At 50.2% G+C, this 18,586-nt stretch overlaps 1 protein-coding gene across 1 annotated transcript in view; it reads left to right on the top strand.

Annotated features, from left to right (window-relative positions):
• tnikb (TRAF2 and NCK interacting kinase b) overlaps positions 1 to 18,006 on the top strand; it is a 25,057-nt gene extending 7,051 nt beyond the window's left edge. Inside the window, exons 9-31 of the mRNA XM_062480342.1 lie at positions 178 to 244; positions 418 to 616; positions 1,035 to 1,151; positions 1,985 to 2,071; positions 2,378 to 2,566; positions 2,977 to 3,291; positions 5,472 to 5,636; positions 5,881 to 6,108; positions 6,387 to 6,493; positions 6,742 to 6,833; positions 7,967 to 8,052; positions 9,350 to 9,531; positions 9,677 to 9,791; positions 10,157 to 10,309; positions 10,847 to 10,955; positions 11,092 to 11,268; positions 11,418 to 11,561; positions 11,877 to 12,011; positions 12,105 to 12,205; positions 12,384 to 12,533; positions 13,326 to 13,485; positions 14,966 to 15,105; positions 15,636 to 18,006. Of these exons, the coding sequence (XP_062336326.1) occupies positions 178 to 244; positions 418 to 616; positions 1,035 to 1,151; positions 1,985 to 2,071; positions 2,378 to 2,566; positions 2,977 to 3,291; positions 5,472 to 5,636; positions 5,881 to 6,108; positions 6,387 to 6,493; positions 6,742 to 6,833; positions 7,967 to 8,052; positions 9,350 to 9,531; positions 9,677 to 9,791; positions 10,157 to 10,309; positions 10,847 to 10,955; positions 11,092 to 11,268; positions 11,418 to 11,561; positions 11,877 to 12,011; positions 12,105 to 12,205; positions 12,384 to 12,533; positions 13,326 to 13,485; positions 14,966 to 15,105; positions 15,636 to 15,719 (3,302 nt within the window). The 3' untranslated portion in view covers positions 15,720 to 18,006. The remainder of the gene's footprint in view (positions 1 to 177; positions 245 to 417; positions 617 to 1,034; positions 1,152 to 1,984; positions 2,072 to 2,377; positions 2,567 to 2,976; positions 3,292 to 5,471; positions 5,637 to 5,880; positions 6,109 to 6,386; positions 6,494 to 6,741; positions 6,834 to 7,966; positions 8,053 to 9,349; positions 9,532 to 9,676; positions 9,792 to 10,156; positions 10,310 to 10,846; positions 10,956 to 11,091; positions 11,269 to 11,417; positions 11,562 to 11,876; positions 12,012 to 12,104; positions 12,206 to 12,383; positions 12,534 to 13,325; positions 13,486 to 14,965; positions 15,106 to 15,635) is intronic.
• The last annotated feature ends 580 nt before the right edge of the window (positions 18,007 to 18,586 follow it).

The following is an 18,586-nucleotide window of genomic DNA, read 5'->3' as shown; positions in this document are numbered from 1 at the left end:
AACGCAACCACACACAGCCCTAACGCAACCACACACAGCCCTAACGCAACCACACACAGCCCTAACGCAACCTCACACACACACACAACCCTACCGGTGTGTAAAGGTCATTGGGTGACGGGGGAGAGTTCCGTCCTGTCTTGAGCGGTGAGCTCATAGATCGTGTTGCTCCTGCAGATGAAACGGAGTATGAATACAGCGGCAGTGAGGAAGAGGAGGAGGAGAGGGACATGGGGGAGCCAAGGTATGGTGTGTGTGTGTGTGTGTGTGTCGAAAGAGTAACAGCGTCCCACCGGATCAAACCCTAACCCAAGCTGATCACCTCCTCTATCTCTCTCTCTCTCTCTCTCTCTCTCTCTCTCTCTCTCTATCTCTCTCTCTCTATCTCTCTCTATCTCTCTCTCTCTCCCTCGGCAGCTCGATCATCAACATCCCGGGGGAGTCCACTCTGAGGCGGGACTTCCTGCGCCTGCAGCTGGCCAATAAGGAGCGCTCGGAGGCGCTGCGCCGTCAGCAGCTGGAGCAGCAGCAGAACGAGGAGCACAAGCGGCAGCTGCTGGCCGAGCGGCAGAAACGCATCGAGGAGCAGAAGGAGCAGAGGAGGAGGCTGGAGGAGGTGCACACACCGTTACACACACACACACGCGCGCACACACGGTGGAGCACGCGCTCCCTCACACACGCACTGACGCACGGCGATGCACACGTACACGGTAACACGCTCCCTCGCGCTCTGACACGCTGTGACACGCAGGCACACTGTGCCACCCTCTTTCTCATCTCCTCCTCCTTCTCTCTTCCTCTCCTCCTCCTCCCTCTTTTTCTCTCCCTCCTCCCCCCTCTCCCTCCTCCCTCTTCCTCCTCCTCCCCCTTTTCCTCCCTCCCTCCTTTCCCCCCTTCCTCCTCCTCCCTCTCTATCTTCCTCCTTCTCCCTCCTCCCTCTTCCTCCTCCTCCTCCCTCTCTATCTTCCTCCTTCTCCCTCCTCCCTATTCCTCCTCCTCCCCCTGCTCCTCCCTCTCTCTGCGCCTCACAGCAACAGCGGCGCGAGCGCGAGATGAGGAAACAGCAGGAGAGGGAGCAGAGGCGACGCTACGAGGAGATGGAGCAGCTGCGGAGAGACGAGGAGAGGAGGCACGCGGAGAGAGAGCAGGTACACACACACACACTCACACAGACACACGCACACACAGACACTCACTCACACACACTCTCACATACACACACACTCACTCACACACGTGCACGGAGAGAGGACAGGCACATGCGCTCTGAGAGAGGTACATCTCCAGTTGTGTGACTTCTCCTCGTAGCGCCGCGGTCAGGTGTTTACTAGTGTACAAGTTGAGTGACAGCAGACTGAGGCACTGGGATGCTGCTTCACTAACTCTCCCAAGCTCCTCTCTCTCTCTCTCTCTCTCTCTCTCTCTCTCTCTCTCTCTCTCTCTCTCTCTCTCTCTTCACACCCGTCCTCCGCTTCACGTCAACGGGCCTGATTAGAATGAAAAGGGTTTTCTCTTCTTCCCCACACCGTTTGATAACAGCACGTGCCTGGTGATGGTTCTGCACAGACGCAGCTGTCTGTTCGCGGGACTCTTTTCCGATTTTCCCGCTAATCAGTGTTCTCTTTTTCTCTCTCTCTCTTTCTTTTTTCCACGTCCTTTTCACGTCCTTGTTGCTTCTATCTCTCTGCTTCTATCTCTCGCCTATTTTTGGCCTAATACCTCCTTTGGTTTTTGCTCCCCATCTCTCCCATCTTTCCTTCCGTCACCCCGCTCTTCTCTCTCTTCCCAAAACTTCCTGTATTAATCCCTTCTTTTTCAACCTTGCTGTCATTTTTAAAAATCTCTTCTCCTCTCCTTTGTTTTTTTTACTTTTCCTCCTTTTTCCTCTGCCTGGTTGCCGGGTTCTGACTCACTCCTGTTCTATCTGGCTGTGCCCGCGATTGGCTGCCCTGTCGTCTGGCGGGGCGCTGTGATTGGGTAGGAGTACATCCGTAGACAGTTGGAGGAGGAGCAGAGACAGCTGGAGATCCTACAGCAGCAGCTCCTCCAGGAGCAGGCTCTTCTGCTGGTAACACACACTCCTGTAGAGAAGACCTGCATGAGCATCAACCACACGGCTCACATTGAGTGGAGATGAGTGGAGAGCTTAACTGTGTGTGTGTGTGCGTGTTTGTTTCCCCACGCATGTGTGTGTCTATGTACGTGTGTCTCTGTGTGTGCCTCTGTGTGTGTGTCTCCCCGTGTGTGTCTGTGTGTGTCTGCGTGCGTGTGTCTCCGCGTGTGTGTCTGTCTGTGTGTGTGTGCGTGCGTGTGTCTCCGTGTGTGTGTGTCTCCGTGTGTGTGTGTCTCCGTGTGCGTGTGTGTGTGTGTGCAGGAGTACAAGCGTAAGCAGATGGAGGAGCAGAGGCAGGCAGAGCGTCTCCAGAGGCAGCTGCAGCAGGAGAGAGCCTACCTGGTGTCGCTCCAGCAACAGCAGCAGGAGCCACGCCCCCAGGACAAGAAGCAGCTGTACCACTACAAGGACCAGGCCCCCAGCGTCGACAAACCAGCCTGGGCACAGGAGGTACGGGACATACACACATACATACATACACACACACACACACACAGTCTTGGTCAGATTGGTTTCAGCAGAGTTAGGACCATGAATCTTCCAGAATGTTCCGGCGTGTTCTTTCCTCGTGTTTTCGGGTCCCGAACAGGTGATGTCCAGTTCCAACACGCATCCAAGTCAATCATCAGTTGTTGTTCATTTCTACTGTAGTTTCATTTATTGGTGAATTCTCCAGACTGTTATGTTCCCCCGGCAACAGCCCCAAGGGAGGGACCTCACTCCCTCCTGATGTCAGAGGAGGACTGTGTGTGTTTTGTGTTCAGTATTTGTGTGTGTTTGTGTGCTGTGTTCAGTATTTGTGTGTGTGTGCTGTGTTCAGTATTTGTGTCTGATGTTCTGTGTCATACTGTTGTCCCCAGGTGATGCGTAGAGCCCAGAGTAACTCGCCTCGTATCCCCCCCAAGAAGTATCACTCCTTCACAGAGCCTGGCGACACCAACCTCGCTCAGCTTCTCCAGCTTCCTGGTTACTGCCCCCGGCCCCGCCCCCCCTCCTACCCCACCCACGTCAGCCCCTCTAGGGAGAGGTCAGAACCCAGCAGTGTGCACGTGCCGCGCATTCGTGTGTCCTGTGCCCCTGAAGCCCTCCCCATCCCCTCCTTTAAGCCAATCCTGCGACGCCCCGAGGCTCCTCGGCGGAACCCTGACGAGAGGGGGCGGAGCCCCGGCCCGAGGGTCAGTTGGCGGAGACACGCCCCACCCCCTTTCCCTCTCTTGGTTTGGAGGGTGTTCTCTTCCTCCTCCTCTCCCTCCTCTTCCTCCTCCCTAGCCTCTCTAACCCGACGTGGTGGTGAGGTGGTGTCCCTGGTCAGGTTTCGACCCCCCCCCCCCCCCCTCGACCTTGACCCCCCCTGTCTGTCCTACTTAACTCTACTGTCCCTGGTCTCTAGAACGGGGGCCTGGCTATAGTGGAACATGCGAGTCTCTCCGTTCTAGCGGAGGGCGGGCTGGCGTTGGCACGTTCGCTGGGGCGGTGGGGTTCAGTCCCAGCCTGGACCCATGTGCTAACTCGGACAAGTTTTCTTTGAAACTTCTTTCAAGCATGTTTCCCGCCTCTTATCTCTGCCTTAACCCAGAATAACCGTGACCTCACTCTCTCTCTCCAAAGCTTATAACACACACACACACACACAAACACACACAGGGCTGCACTTCATCCCAGACTGTGTGCTGTTTCTTCTTTAGCTGGTGCTGTAGCTGTAGTTCTGTCAGCACACATTGCACTCTCCAGAGTGGGTGACTGTCATGTGTGAATTCACATTGTGGGTTTTGTGTGTTTTTGGAGTACCGTATCAAACACACTATGTAACAGGACATGATAGTATAGTATGGCAGAATAGTGTTGTATGGTATGGTAGTAAGGCAGTATGGTATAGTATGGTTATATGGTAGTACAGTAAGGTAAAATAGTATGGTGGTATGGTAGTACAGTAAGGTAAAATAGTATGGTGGTATGGTAGTACAGTAAGGTAGTATAGTATAGTGTAGTATGGTGGTTTGGTAGTACAGTAAGGTAGTATAGTATGGTGGTATGGTAGTACAGTAAGGTAGTATAGTATGGTGGTATGGTAGTACAGTAAGGTAGTATAGTATGGTGGTATGGTAGTATAGTATAGTGTAGTATGGTGGTATGGTAGTATGGTGGTATGGTGGTATGGTAGTATGGTAGTATGGTAGTATGGTGGTATGGTGGTATGGTAGTATAGTATAGTGTAGTATGGTGGTATGGTAGTATAGTATAGTGTAGTATGGTGGTATGGTAGTATGGTGGTATGGTAGTATAGTATAGTGTGGTATGGTGGTATGGTAGTATAGTATGGTGGTATGGTAGTATAGTATAGTGTAGTATGGTGGTATGGTAGTATAGTATAGTGTAGTATGGTGGTATGGTAGTATAGTATAGTGTAGTATGGTGGTATGGTAGTATGGTGGTATGGTAGTATAGTATAGTGTAGTATGGTGGTATGGTAGTATAGTATAGTGTAGTATGGTGGTATGGTAGTATAGTATAGTGTAGTATGGTGGTATGGTAGTATAGTATAGTGTAGTATGGTGGTATGGTAGTATAGTGTAGTATGGTAGTATAGTATAGTGTAGTATGGTGGTATGGTAGTATGGTGGTATGGTAGTATAGTATAGTGTAGTATGGTGGTATGTTAGTATAGTATAGTGTAGTATGGTGGTATGGTAGTATAGTATAGTGTAGTATGGTGGTATGGTAGTATGGTGGTATGGTAGTATAGTATAGTGTAGTATGGTGGTATGGTAGTATAGTATAGTGTAGTATGGTGGTATGGTAGTATAGTATAGTGTAGTATGGTGGTATGGTAGTATAGTATAGTGTAGTATGGTGGTATGGTAGTATGGTGGTATGGTAGTATAGTATAGTGTAGTATGGTGGTATGGTAGTATGGTGGTATGGTAGTATAGTATAGTGTAGTATGGTGGTATGGTAGTATGGTGGTATGGTAGTATAGTATAGTGTAGTATGGTGGTATGGTAGTATGGTGGTATGGTAGTATAGTATAGTGTAGTATGGTGGTATGGTAGTATGGTGGTATGGTAGTATAGTATAGTGTAGTATGGTGGTATGGTAGTATGGTGGTATGGTGCAGAGCTGGGCTTGATGTAGGTCATGTGGAGGCCTGCCCTCTGGTGGCCACAGTGGAGTAATGTGGGCTAGCTGCAGCTATATCTGACTCTGTCCACAGGGGTGCTTCTCTTCCTCGGGACACTCTCTCTCTCAAACACACACTCTCAATCACTCACTCATTCACACGCGCACACAGATAAACCTGTCTGACTGATGGGGTGAGAATGTCAATTGAATATCCAATTAACTATGTGTGTGTCAGGTGGAGGAGCGATCCAAGATGAACAGACAGAGTTCTCCAGCGTTGCAGCACAAGGTGTCCAACCGCATCTCTGACCCGTCTCTGCCGCCGCGCTCCGAGTCGTTCAGCAGCGGGGGCATCCAGCAAGCCCGGACCCCGCCCCAGCTCCGCTCCATCGAGCCGCAGGTGTGTGCGTGTGTGTGCGCGTGCGTGTGTGTGTGTAGCATACCTGCATGTGTGTTGACCCAGTGGATATGTTTCTCACCCGAGCATCTCTCCCTCCATTCCTCTCTCCTCTCCTTCCCCCTCCTTCCTCTCCTCTCTTCCTACCGTCCACTACCCTGGTCCTGGTCTGGTCTGGTCCTGGTTCTGACCCTGGTCTGACTCTGGTCCTGGTCTGACCCTTCTCATGGTCCTGGTCTGGTATCAGATGGCCCATCTGGTCCAGGTGAAGTCCCATGGTCTGTCAGGGTCCCAGTCCCTCCACGACCCCCAGGGTGGGGGGGGCCTGTCCCCCTCCCCTTCGCGCCCCCCCATGCCCCGGCAGAACTCCGACCCCACCTCCGACACCCCAGCCCCGCCCCCCCGCCTCGTCCCACCCCACGACAAGCTCGACCGCAACCCCTGGGTTCGCCATGACGATGACCTGCCCCCCAAGGTGTGACAGTCACCCGGTGTCTGTGGGGGGGGGGGGGGGGAAGGGAGAGAGTGTGTAGGTGTGTGTGTGTAAGTGTGAGAGAGAGAGAGAGAGAGAGAGAGAGAGAGAGAGAGAGAGAGAGAGAGTTGGCGTGTGGGAGAGGTTAGATGTGTGTGAAAGAGAGTTGGTGTTTGTGTGAGAGAGAGAGTAAAGGTGTGTGTGAGAAAGAGTGTGTGTGTGTGCTCCTTCTGAATGGTTCTCTGACTTTGCACGGTTCTGTGTGGTTCTGTGTTGAGCAGGTTCCCCAGAGAACCACGTCCATCTCCCCAGCCCTGGTGAGGAAAACCTCCCCGGGGAACGGACCTGGGCTGGGGCCCCGGACTGGAGCTCACCTGATACGGGCCAGGTACAAACACACACTCTCTCACACACACATACACTCTCTCACCCACACACAGACGCACGCACACACACACACACACAGAGGATTACCAGACAGGTCGAAGTGGAGGAACCCTAGCCCTGGAAGCTTGATCTGCTGTCACCAGGGGTAGTGATGTGATCAGTGGTGATGTATCTCATCTAGCAGCTCTGCTGGTCCAGGGATCCTGTAGGGTTCACGCTGTCGTGTGTTTGGTGATGTTGTTGCCGTAGTAACCCGGACCTGCGCATGGACATGTCCATGGAAACGCCCCTGAAGAGAAGAAGCAGTGGAAGCTCCTCCAGCTCCAGCTCCCAGGAGAGAGGTACACACACACACACACACACACACACACTTCTCCCTCACCCCCCCCCCCCCTTTACTATGGTAATATACAAATTAGGGATGGTAAGATTCACCGGTTTGTATTGGTGCTTTGGCATAAAAGCTCATGATGCGATTGCCCGGGTCCAAAAAGTGTGCACCGGATACAATGTGGGATGAAATCGCGATACATCGTTTCTAACATTTTTGCATCGGTATAATCCGACGTATTTATATAGAATTATGTGTAGGCGAACACCTTCAGAAATGTTACCAATGATTTGTGACCAGTATTTATATATTTAGATAGACTCCTCCTCTCTAACTGTTTCTTAAGCGCGCTCATCTTCACTGCTGTCAGGGGCCGATTCTCGTAAAGTCTCTCGGCCAAGTTTCTTGCGAGTTGGAGGCGTGTTCAGGCGAGTGTTATCATGGCGGAGGAAGAGTTACACGTTCCTACGAATTGCAATAAAGTCAAGGTTTGGCAACATTTCGGATTTTCCAAGGAAGATGGGCAATTCGACAAGACCCATGCAATTGGCATAAGTGTGTGGAGACGTCTGCCTCCCCCTCGGATTCGGCTATGGATACAGTCAGTGGCTAGCTCCCCCCCCCCCCCCGAGAGAACATTATACGTGTGTCTGCACTTTTTTTTACATTCAGAGAACACATACAACAGAAAAGAAGGACTGGTTTAAGGCAAGGTCCAGACCTGATTTTTTTTTTTTTTATCTTTTGTCAGAGACTGTTTAATATGTGAATCAAAACGTTAACTTTTTTAGTGAATATATTGATTTGCTGTCTGACAAAGAAATGCATCCTTATGTACCATTTTAAATTGCATAGCATCATATTCTTTCGCATCCCATCTCGTTGAATCGCATCTGTCGAATCGCACTGCATCGCAATATGGGTAAATCGTATCGTTTCGCATTAGTAGTTGCTTTTATGCATCTTTAATGTATCGGATCGTTGGCAGTGCATCGAGATGTGTATCGCATAGTCCTCAGTGATGGAGATGCACATCCCTAATACAAATACCCCCCTACACACACACACACCCATGCAAACACACACATGCACACACCCACACACATAGGTTTGTCAGTAACATTGTTTCTGTTGTGACTGCAGGGTCCAGTAAGGCTGAAGGTACCATGGCAACAACTCAGGAGCCCAAAGAGGAGGGCAGGGAGGTGACACAACCTAGCAGGCCTGCGGTAAGCACACACACACACACACGGCTCTCATTCATCCATCCCTAACACCTGCATTGCCATTGTCTTTTTTCTTTCTCCTTCTCTTACTTTCTCCTTCTCTTTTCCTCCTTTCTCTCCTCCCCTTTCTCTTCCTCTCTCCTCTCCTCTCTCCACCTTCTTCACTCTCTTCCCGACTCTCTGTCTCTCTCCTGTATCTCCCCCAGAGCTATAAGAAAGCTGGAGATGAGGTCAGTGGCCTTCTCCTCCTCTCTATCCTCCCTTCTTCCCTTTCTCTTTCCTTTCCCCTTCCCTTTCTCTATCCCCTTCTTCTCTCTCTCTCTCTCTCTCTCTCTCTCTCTCTCTCTCTCTCTCTCTCTCTCTCTCTCTCTCTCTCTCTCTCTCTCTCTCTCTCTCTCTCTCTTTCCCTCTTTCTTTCCTTCCTTCATTCCCTCCATTCTCCGCGTCACTCACCTTCATGCTCTCACTCATTCACTGACCATCGATCAACTCAAGCACCCACACACCCAGTTCTTCTCTTCGTATATGTCTTTCCTCCCTCTCTCTCTCCCCCTCCCTCCCTCTCTCTCTCTCTCTCCCTCCCTCTCTCTCTTGCTCTGACTACATTTGCAGGGGTTGTGTTGGGGATGAGTGTCTGTCCTTCTCACTGTCTCTCTCTCCTCCTCTCTCTCCTACGGCCTCTCTCTCTCTTCCTCCTTCTCTGTTTGTCCGCCTCTATCCATCCTCAGGAGGAGCTGGTAAGACAGTTCAAGACTAGCCCCCCATGCCCCACCTCCCTGTTCCCCAACATACACACACACACACTCATACACACACACGTGCACCCATGACCGCTGCCAATCACACCCCTCTCCACTCTCGGACCTGCCTCTGCTCGGTCTGCACAGACAGTTCATTGGTTCTCCCTTCCTTTTCGACCCCTGACCTTGTCATCCCCTCGCCATACCCGAGTCCCTACGTGTTCCTCCTCCTGCCTGCTTCTTCACCCCCGGGCCAGCGCAGACAGCAGACCGTAGCCCCCTGGTGCCTAGCAGCATCCAGGCTGCTAACGCACAAGTCTGAACAGGGACCACAGTCACTGGGATGTCAAACCTTTTCTAGCGATGTTAAATACATGTCTGCACCTTTTGAGATGTTGTGGTGTTGTAAATGTATGTCAGTGTGATGGAGGGAGGGGAGGGAGAGGGGGAGGGAGGGAGGGAGAGGGGGAGGGAAGTGAAGGGAGTTTCAAGAAGAAGCAGTAAAGTGGCTGTTATGACTGTTATGTGTGATTGTGACCTTGTGACCTTTTGATCTCCAGGATTTGACTGCTCTGGCCAAAGAGCTCCGAGAACTCCGGCAGGGGGAGGAGACGAACCGCCCGCCCGTCAAAGTGACAGACTACTCTTCGTCCAGTGAGGAGTCTCACAGCAGCGAGGACGAGGAGGGAGAGGGCGGGACCAACGATGGAACTGTGGCCGTCAGCGACATACCACGGATTATGTGAGGGGAGGGGAGGTTAGGGAGGGAGGGAGCGTGTTCAGCGAAACCAAAACGATTTAAAGTGTCTGCGAAGCTTCCTCAGCAGAACAGCAATAGCTGTCAGTAAGAACACATCCTGAATCGGACCTGCGTGCTTGTGTTCCAGGCCTGCTGCAGGGCCAGGAGGGAACGAGCCCTACGGCATGATGGGAAGCCATAACGATGCCCATGGCGACTCCTATGGCAACAGTGGGCAGGACAGCACTCTGATGATGCGTGAGGTGAGTGCGCTGACCTCCGACCTCTCACGTGCTGACACTGCACACGGGCACGCTAAGCCTTCACACAAGCACTCAGTCATCCACCCTGCACGCTTCAGCATTGTGTGCTGGCTTCACGCTCCAGCGCGCGGCTGTGTGTGTCTGTGTGTGTGTGTCTGTGTGTGCGTCTGTGTGTGTGTGTGTGCATCCTGCCTGGTAAAAGGTTTTGCTGTCTCTGCACCCTCACCTGCTGTCTCTCCCTCGCTGCACCTGCTGGCTAACCCAGCCCCACAGAGTAGGAGCAGCCCCCACACACTAACCCTGCCAGCTGGCCAATCACAGCCCTGCACACCCTAGAGTGGCTCCTCCCTCTCTCTGTGTTCCAGAAGTTTGGGGACAGGAGGCGGAGCTCCCCTCCCAATGACAGCAATGGTTTCCCCAGCAACTCTAATCTGTTCCCCGGCAACGCCAATCTGCCTGATTTGGTGCAACAAAGCACCCCGCCCCTGGTCTCCCCGGGCGACGGCTCAGGGGCCCAAGTAGGTTCACCATGAGCCCCCCCCCCCCCTACCCCTCACCCCCACCCCTGCAAACCTTGTCCCAAACAGTCTGGCCCCCCTCTCTAACCCTACACACACCAGCGTCCTACACCTGGACCTACTTCCTCCCCAGCCTTTTGTACCCAGCCAAACACAGCTAACCCCGACTGTTACTGCTTACCCTACTGTTGCCCTACAGTCACCCCCCAAACTCCTCTTCTCCCCTTAACCGACTGACCGCTGACCTCTGTGAACTCTGGTCTGAAGATGGAGGTGGGCTGCAGTTGCCTTCCTCCTCCTCCTCCTCCTCCTCTTCAAGCCCATCCTCTCTTTTCCTTTTCCTGCTTATTTGGTCACTTCCTGTCCCTCAGTCAGCATGTCACAGTGTTGTACCTGCATGGCGAGCCTCTGCCCACAGACTGGAACCTCCTGCTGACAGACGCACACACATCTCCTCCCTTCCTGCCTGCTAGCTGGCAGTTCGTCTGACGCTGCCCCTTTCTCTCTCTCTCTATCTCTCTCTGCTCTGATTGGTAGTACGGGATAGGAAGTGGGAGTGGCTCCAAGTCCTCCTTTACGCCATTCGTCGATCCGAGGGTGTACGGGACGTCCCCCACCGATGATGACGATGAGAACTCTGCTTCCGGTACGATGCTTTACTTCCTGTTCTGAGAACGTTTGACCTGTAGAGGCCGAACAGTAGGCGGTCCGACCCATATATGAGATGCCCCCCCCACCGCCACCACCCCACTTCAAAACAATGTCGGCCATCTTTGTTGCAGCTCTGTTTGCAGACGAGCTGATGAGACACGAGCAGGAGCAGGCCCGACTAAACGAGGCCAGAAAGATCTCGGTGGTGAACGTGAACCCCACCAACATCCGTCCCCACAGCGACACTCCCGAGATCCGCAAGTACAAGAAGAGGTTCAACTCTGAGATCCTCTGTGCTGCTCTCTGGGGTGAGACACGGCTGCATGGGAATACACACACACACACTCATATATACTGTATACACACACACACACGTACACACATCCAAACACACACTCACACTCACACATGCTCATGGCACACACACTCACGCGCTGAGTGTTGATGTTGTGCCCAGGCGTGAACCTACTGGTGGGGACTGAGAACGGGCTGATGTTGTTGGACCGCAGCGGTCAGGGGAAGGTCTACAATCTCATTAACCGCAGACGGTTCCAGCAGATGGACGTTCTGGAGGGACTGAATGTTCTGGTCACCATCTCAGGTAGGTCCGACCGTAACCTGACCACAGGTTGGCTACAACCTGACCACAACCACAACAGGACCACAACCGACACAAAACGCACCTTGTAGTGCTAAGGAGAAAAAATCTGTCCGAGATTTTAAAGCAGGGAAGACTTTTAAAAAGGTCAAATGTTCCGAAATCAATGGAATCCAATTGTATTTGCCCAACCCTTTACACAAGCAACGTCACAGAGGGCTTCACCTACACCCAAGGAACTGCCCCTCAACCAACCTAAACGCTCCCAAGGAAACTGAACTGACTGCCTTTCTCCTTCCCTCGCCTCGGTCCTTCCAGGCAAGAAGAACAAGCTCCGTGTGTACTACCTGTCCTGGCTCAGGAACAGGATATTACACAACGACCCGGAAGTAGAGAAGAAGCAGGGTTGGATCACAGTGGGGGAGCTGGAGGGATGCGTGCACTACAAAGTTGGTAGGTCATGCCGTGTGTGTGTTTTTATTTGAGTGTGTGGCCTTTGTGAGAGTGGATTGTTGATTTTGTACCTCTTCTCCTGTCTTGCTTTAGTGAAATATGAGAGGATTAAGTTTCTGGTGATAGCTCTAAAGAATGCAGTGGAGATTTACGCCTGGGCCCCCAAACCTTACCACAAGTTCATGGCCTTCAAGGTGAGACACACACACACACACACATACACACAGTGCTAGGACTCTGGATAAACTGGTCCTGGCACAGATACATTCTGTCTTTAATGATCAGTTATCTCATAATCACAGGCATCTTCTCTCCTTTCTTTCCTTCTCTTTCTTCTCTCCTTTCATTTCTCCTTCATTCCCTCTCTCCCAGTCGTTCACTGACCTGCAGCACCGCCCCCAGCTGGTTGACCTGACGGTGGAGGAGGGTCAGAGGTTAAAGGTCATCTATGGCTCCAGCGTTGGCTTCCATGTCATCGACGTGGACTCTGGGAACCCCTATGACATCTACATCCCCTCCCATGTAAGATTGTGTGTGTGTGTGTGTGTGTGTGTGCGTGTGTGTGTCCTGATGTATCGGTGTGTCTGAGCATTCAATGAAATGGTTATGAATGAATAACCCAATCAGTCTTGAAAATGGAATGATTCCAAACTGAGCTGGATGAAATGTTTGAGAACTGCGTTGGATGTGGATAGTGTTGGTGAAAGGAAAAAGTGTGTGTGGGGAGTGTTACTTAGAGAGAGAGAGAGAGAGAGAGAGAGAGAGAGACTGTTGGTAACAGGAGAGAGTGTGTGGTGATAAGAGTGAGAGTGTGTGTGTGGGAAGCGAGTCCGAGGCAGATACCTGCACCAGGTAAACCCTGTACCTGAGAACGAAGACCTGCCATTGGCTCGCTCGACGACCTTCAACCTCTGACCCCAACACTGACTACAGTCAGAGCTGGGGAGAGACACGGTAACCAAAGAAACCACCCTCATTGTTTTGGTAACGCTGCCAGCCACCACGATGATGTGATGTTCTTCGGTTGCCATGGTGATCGTGTGGCTGGAGCGGGAGATTCTATTGTTGCAGCAGTTTCTCTCGCAAGGGGGATGGGGAGGGGGGGGGTCTGGCCACGAGAGGAGGTAGGGAGGGAGCGACAGAGCAGCCGGAGGGAGGGAGAGAGGGAGGGAGGGAGGGAGAGAGGGAGAGAGGGAGAGAGGGAGGAAGACAAAGAAAAGGGGGCTCCTGCTCTGTGCCCCCACCTCCCCCCAGGCTCATGCCCCCGCCCCCACCCCACCCTCAACCCCCCCCTCCCCGTATGTCGCCCGGCAGATTCAGAGTCAGGTGACCCCCCACGCCATCGTGGTTCTGCCCAAGACGGACGGCATGGAGATGCTGCTGTGCTACGAGGACGAGGGCGTCTACGTCAACACCTACGGGCGCATCACCAAAGACGTGGTGCTGCAGTGGGGCGAGATGCCCACCTCCGTGGGTACGTCAACAACACGCTTCTAACTCTAACCAGTGGCTAGGACTCCTCCCCCTCTCCTGTCTCTAACCGCCGCAGGGAAACACTACTTCTCCTGTGTCTACCCGCCACCGAGAAACACTCCTTCTCCTTCCCCCCCCCCCCTGCTCACTCTCACCTCCTGGATCTCAAGCACACTCCCCCCCTCTCCCCCCGCCCCCCTCACGACCCCTCCATGTACCCCTTGCCACAATCAAACACCCCTAAATGACAAACACTTGGACAGGGTCGTTTATTTTAATCAAGGACACTGACACACGTTGAACATTGCATGCTTTTATGGTTCCTCCATGAACAACACCCCTACCCCCGACTTACTCGAGCACTCCCCCCCCCCCTCCCACCCCCCCCCAAAAAAAACTAAAACAAGGCCCTCATCTCCTTCAAACCAACTGTTAGCCTGCATCCCTTCGCCCTCACCCCTCCCTCACACCCAGCTGCCCCCTCTCTCCCGATACCCCCAGCACAGGGAGGTGTGTTCGAGTCTGTGTGTGTTTTTGTCTTGCTATTTCATGTCTTGTTTCTGTGCCAAGTGCTTCCATATAAATCACATGAATGTTCTCTGTCTCGACGACATCCTAAATGTGAGGTTTTTTATCTCCGCCAGATGGATGGACAGACATCTGTCCTCTGGTTTGGCTTCACAGTTACCTGTTCCAATTTTGGATCGCTTTTAGTTCATCTTATGAAGGACCTTGAAAGTAAATCAGATTACGATCGCACATTGTTTTGCCACTCAAGATCACCTAGATGGATAACCCTCCAAATCTAGCCTGCCCTGTACACATATATCATGACATTCTGTTCTATGTCCATCATCTGAGACCAGATCTTAACTGGCTGTTTGATTGGCTGTTTTCGTTTGGCTGGTCATCTGTCTGGAACCACTGTGGTGGCTCTGCTGTTTCAGGACGCTCATCTCTCAACCGTCCAGCTGGGATTTGATAAAAATAAAAAAAACGTTTTCCTCACAGCCCCCATCCCACTAAAACACAGCACAATATACCCTCGAGTTAGATACCGCCCTTAGACACACACACACGCAGACCTCCTGGAAAGTCCTCTCCCTCAGTACTGTACGAGGCGACTCCCATAGAGCTGGAATTCGGGACTGGAAGGTAAATCTACTCAAACCATCTCCAACCATCTACCACTATCACTCACCAGTGGGCCTGTTAGCATCAACAACCATGCCAGGTGGGGAAAGCCCTCCTCCACACCCGACCCTACTGACTACTCTACCCAGAATTCCACAGTTGTCAGCCCCTCCAGGGTAGGGAGGTCAGGTTCCCGTCATTCAGAAACTGCTGCAATAATCTCCTCCCAGAGGCGTGGCCTGGCACGGCCGAGGGGTGTGATTGGTCGGTTGTGAGAGTTGGTAGCGAGTGAGTGGTCTCCTGTCCAATCCCCTGTCTGTGTGTGTCCCCCTTCCCGCCCCCTGCAGCCTACATCCACTCCAACCAGATCATGGGCTGGGGAGAGAAGGCCATTGAGATCCGCTCCGTGGAGACGGGACACCTCGACGGAGTTTTCATGCACAAGCGAGCTCAGCGACTGAAGTTCCTGTCGGAAAGGAACGACAAGGTTTGTGAACACGCGCGGGCAGTGACTCGCACACACGCACGCACACACGCACACATGCACAGACGGACTCACACACACACACACACACACACACAGGAATGGACTCACACACAGACTCACACACATTCAAACATATCAGCTGAAGTTTACACAACACTTTCACCTTTTTCTTATTTTACACTTGCCATCACACACACTGCAGACTGCTGAGACAAGAACTACAGGGGAGCTTCGAAACGATGTGCCAATTACAAACATCTGTGCGCTTCTTTGAGGGACAGATGCAAGTTAATAAGTTAATAAGAAGCTGGTCCAAAAGGAAGAGTAGGCAGTGAGTGGCCCATGCTAACCCACCATGCTCCTTCTCTCTCCTTTTCTTTCTTTCTTTCTTTCTTTATTTCTCTCCCTCCCTCCCTTTATCTCTCCCTATCTCCCTTCCTCTCTACCTCTCTCTACCTCTCTCTCTCTCTACCTCCCTCTCTTTCTCTCTACCTCTCTCTCTCTGCCTCCCTACTGTATCTCTCCAACAGGTGTTTTTTGCATCTGTTCGTTCTGGTGGCAGCAGCCAAGTCTTTTTCATGACCCTCAACAGAAGCTCCATGATGAACTGGTAACCCCCTCCTCTCCGGTTCATTCCGTTCATCCCACACCAGAGGAGGGGAGGGAAGGAATGAAGGAAGAACGGAAAAAGATGAGTGAACACATCAGACATTCGAATCAGAAGAAAAAAATGCATCGGAGCCGTTGCTCATTTCCAACCTCCACCACCAGGGGTGCCAGAGAGACACAGCCTCTCAAGTCAGCGTCCAGATGTTTGATATTTTACTGTAGTCTACTTACTTTTCTTGGATTACTGGGTTTCTTTTTTTCCTTGGGTTAGGGGGACATTTAACAGGACATGGTAGCATAAAAACCACATTGTTGGGTAGCCTAAACTTTGAACCTCCCATTTAAACCATGTTACTCTTATTTCTGGTAATTTCAGGTATGACCAGAATCCACAGATCCCAATGGTTTTGTTTGTTCACCAATATTACAACACAAGTGGTGCAGGACTCATCTAACATGGGATTAGGTCTTAAATACACATTTGATAACTTGACATATTATCACTTTTTTTCTTTTTAATTATTTGCATTTGACATCATTCAGTCTTTCTTTTCGTCAACTGGAGCAAGTCGTTTGCTACACATTGTAAAGGTTGAAAACCGTTGTGGAGATCTTCACATACATTTTCTGGTAGATATATGGGTTCGGTAATCTCCATGTGACCCTTGACCTAAGTTTACCGGGGACATGATAGCAGTTGTAGAAATATTTACACCAATTCACAATTAAGAAAATTGGCGTGAATGCCATTGTGTTGCAGATTATTTTGTGCTCCCCCTCCTCACAAATTTCTCCAAGCATCTTTTCCTTCTATGTTGCACATCTGTAAATACACACTATTCCGTTTGGAACAGCCTAAACAGACTCTACACGCACGACTGTGACAAGAAGTTTAAGACAGGAGTCCAGCTTCTCCCTGATCTGCCTGTAAATCTCTTCATTCCCCTGTAACTTGCTGGTGTCCACGTTAATTGGCTGAACCAGGAAGCAGAAGCAGGGTTTGAGGAGGGCTGTGTGGCCAGAGCGTCCTCCTGTTGTGAACTCCATTTGAGGTATCTGCTTCTGTACATTTGCATGGCGACACTCTTACTGATACCGTGGTTAGATCTGATCAGGGTACAGCGCTCCTCCAAAACACTCAACTGCCATCACCAATTCAAACTAGCTTTAGAGGTGAAGCAACCTCTATCACTCTCATCATTAAAACAAATATCAAGTTTAGTCTAGGGATTGTGTCCAAAGCTGTACTTAATCTGCCAAGAAAGTAAACCTATAGGAGAGTTTGTCCATGAGTTTAATAATCCAGTTTGAAAAAAAAAAAAAAAAAGATCATCTGGGACAATGAAAGTAGAGGGAGACTTCCATACCTTCGACCCCTGTGGCATCAGTGCTCAGAGAGGGGAGAAGGTTGAGGACATTTTCAATAAGCAAACGTGAGCCTCGACCTGCAGGATGACCCACAACCCTTACAGATCTGTAAACACTGGAAGAAGACGGGGTCAAGGGGACCATGTACCATCTTGTCTCACTAATGTATGAAACCATACAGAAAAAGATTCATATTTCATTATGATATTATCTTATTGATTATTTAGAGAAAGACAGGACTTTATGTTCAAATTATATTATAAAGCGTAGTTGTCTTTCTACAGAGTAGAGAAAAGTTTTAAGAATTTCTAAATATGTTTTTATTGTGGTTTGATTTGTATTTGTATTTCAATTTTTGTACGTATCAGACTGTGAACATGTATGAATGGGTTTGGATGTGTGTGTGTGTGAGACTCGTCTTCCCTGCTAACAGAATCGGATTTTATTCCTCCACTGTTACGACTATAGCGTTTGGTGTGTGTCTGTGTGTGTGTGTTTGTGTGTGTGTGTGTCCTCTCCCGGTCTGAATCCCTGGGATCAATAAAACCCCGCCTCAGACTCATTAAGCACTCTGTCATATTCACATGTACATGTCCCTTCCTTGTACAGCAACATATTTGATGAAGAAAAATGTCAACATTGTTTGGATGTTTTAAACTTGTAAAACATACAGTGCTATTCTACAATGTTGGACAAATTATTCATCCACACATCACCCTGACACAAACACACATGCGCACACACACACATATTCACTGTCCCACCAGTAAAAAAAAAAAGAAAAAAAAAAAAAAAAGAAAACATCTAATTTGACCATCTACGCAATTTCTGCTGTCTTTCTCTGTTGAAGGTCCATATAACTTCCATTGAGTGGTAGTAGCCTATGTAATTACATGTTCTTAATAAAAAAAATATCCAAATCACCATCAGTGTGCTTCTGGAGGCAGCTTTGTCACGTTCGACATTTAGTGTAGTTTGCCCAGTGGGTTAAAAAATGAATCTGGACATAGAACTGTGTTTGCCCCAATCAACTCCAAGTAATCATTTGTCATGCCAAATCAGCTATCACATTATTTACAAGCTCTTATCTTCAGATGTTATCGTTAGGGACAGCAACAACGTGTAATATAGGATTGATAGATCATGTGATGATTGCAAATAATTTTCCCTTGTTTGTCTCCCTACTCCTAAAAAGACAGTGCTGTTTTTCTAAATAAAAGTACAAGTTTAACACAGGCAACCGCTGACGTATTGCTCCGTAATTTCTTATGCGCACGCACGCATACATCCTTTTCTTTTAAGAATATGGTTTCACTGTAACTACAACTATGATATATACGCCCTTTTTTATGTACCTGATTTTATTACCCCGTTTAATGCATCTAGTGTGTTTTTCTGGAATAAAGCACAAAAAGCATCTCCAGAATACTTGATAATACAAGTTACAGCTGATTTGGAAAATGATAGTAACATTTAACATAAAAACTGAACATCTTTTGTCAAA

The sequence above is a fragment of the Osmerus eperlanus genome, chromosome 15 (assembly GCF_963692335.1).
Source record: "Osmerus eperlanus chromosome 15, fOsmEpe2.1, whole genome shotgun sequence".
Taxonomy (NCBI): domain Eukaryota; kingdom Metazoa; phylum Chordata; class Actinopteri; order Osmeriformes; family Osmeridae; genus Osmerus; species Osmerus eperlanus.
This window is presented reverse-complemented; position numbering and strand designations above follow the sequence as displayed.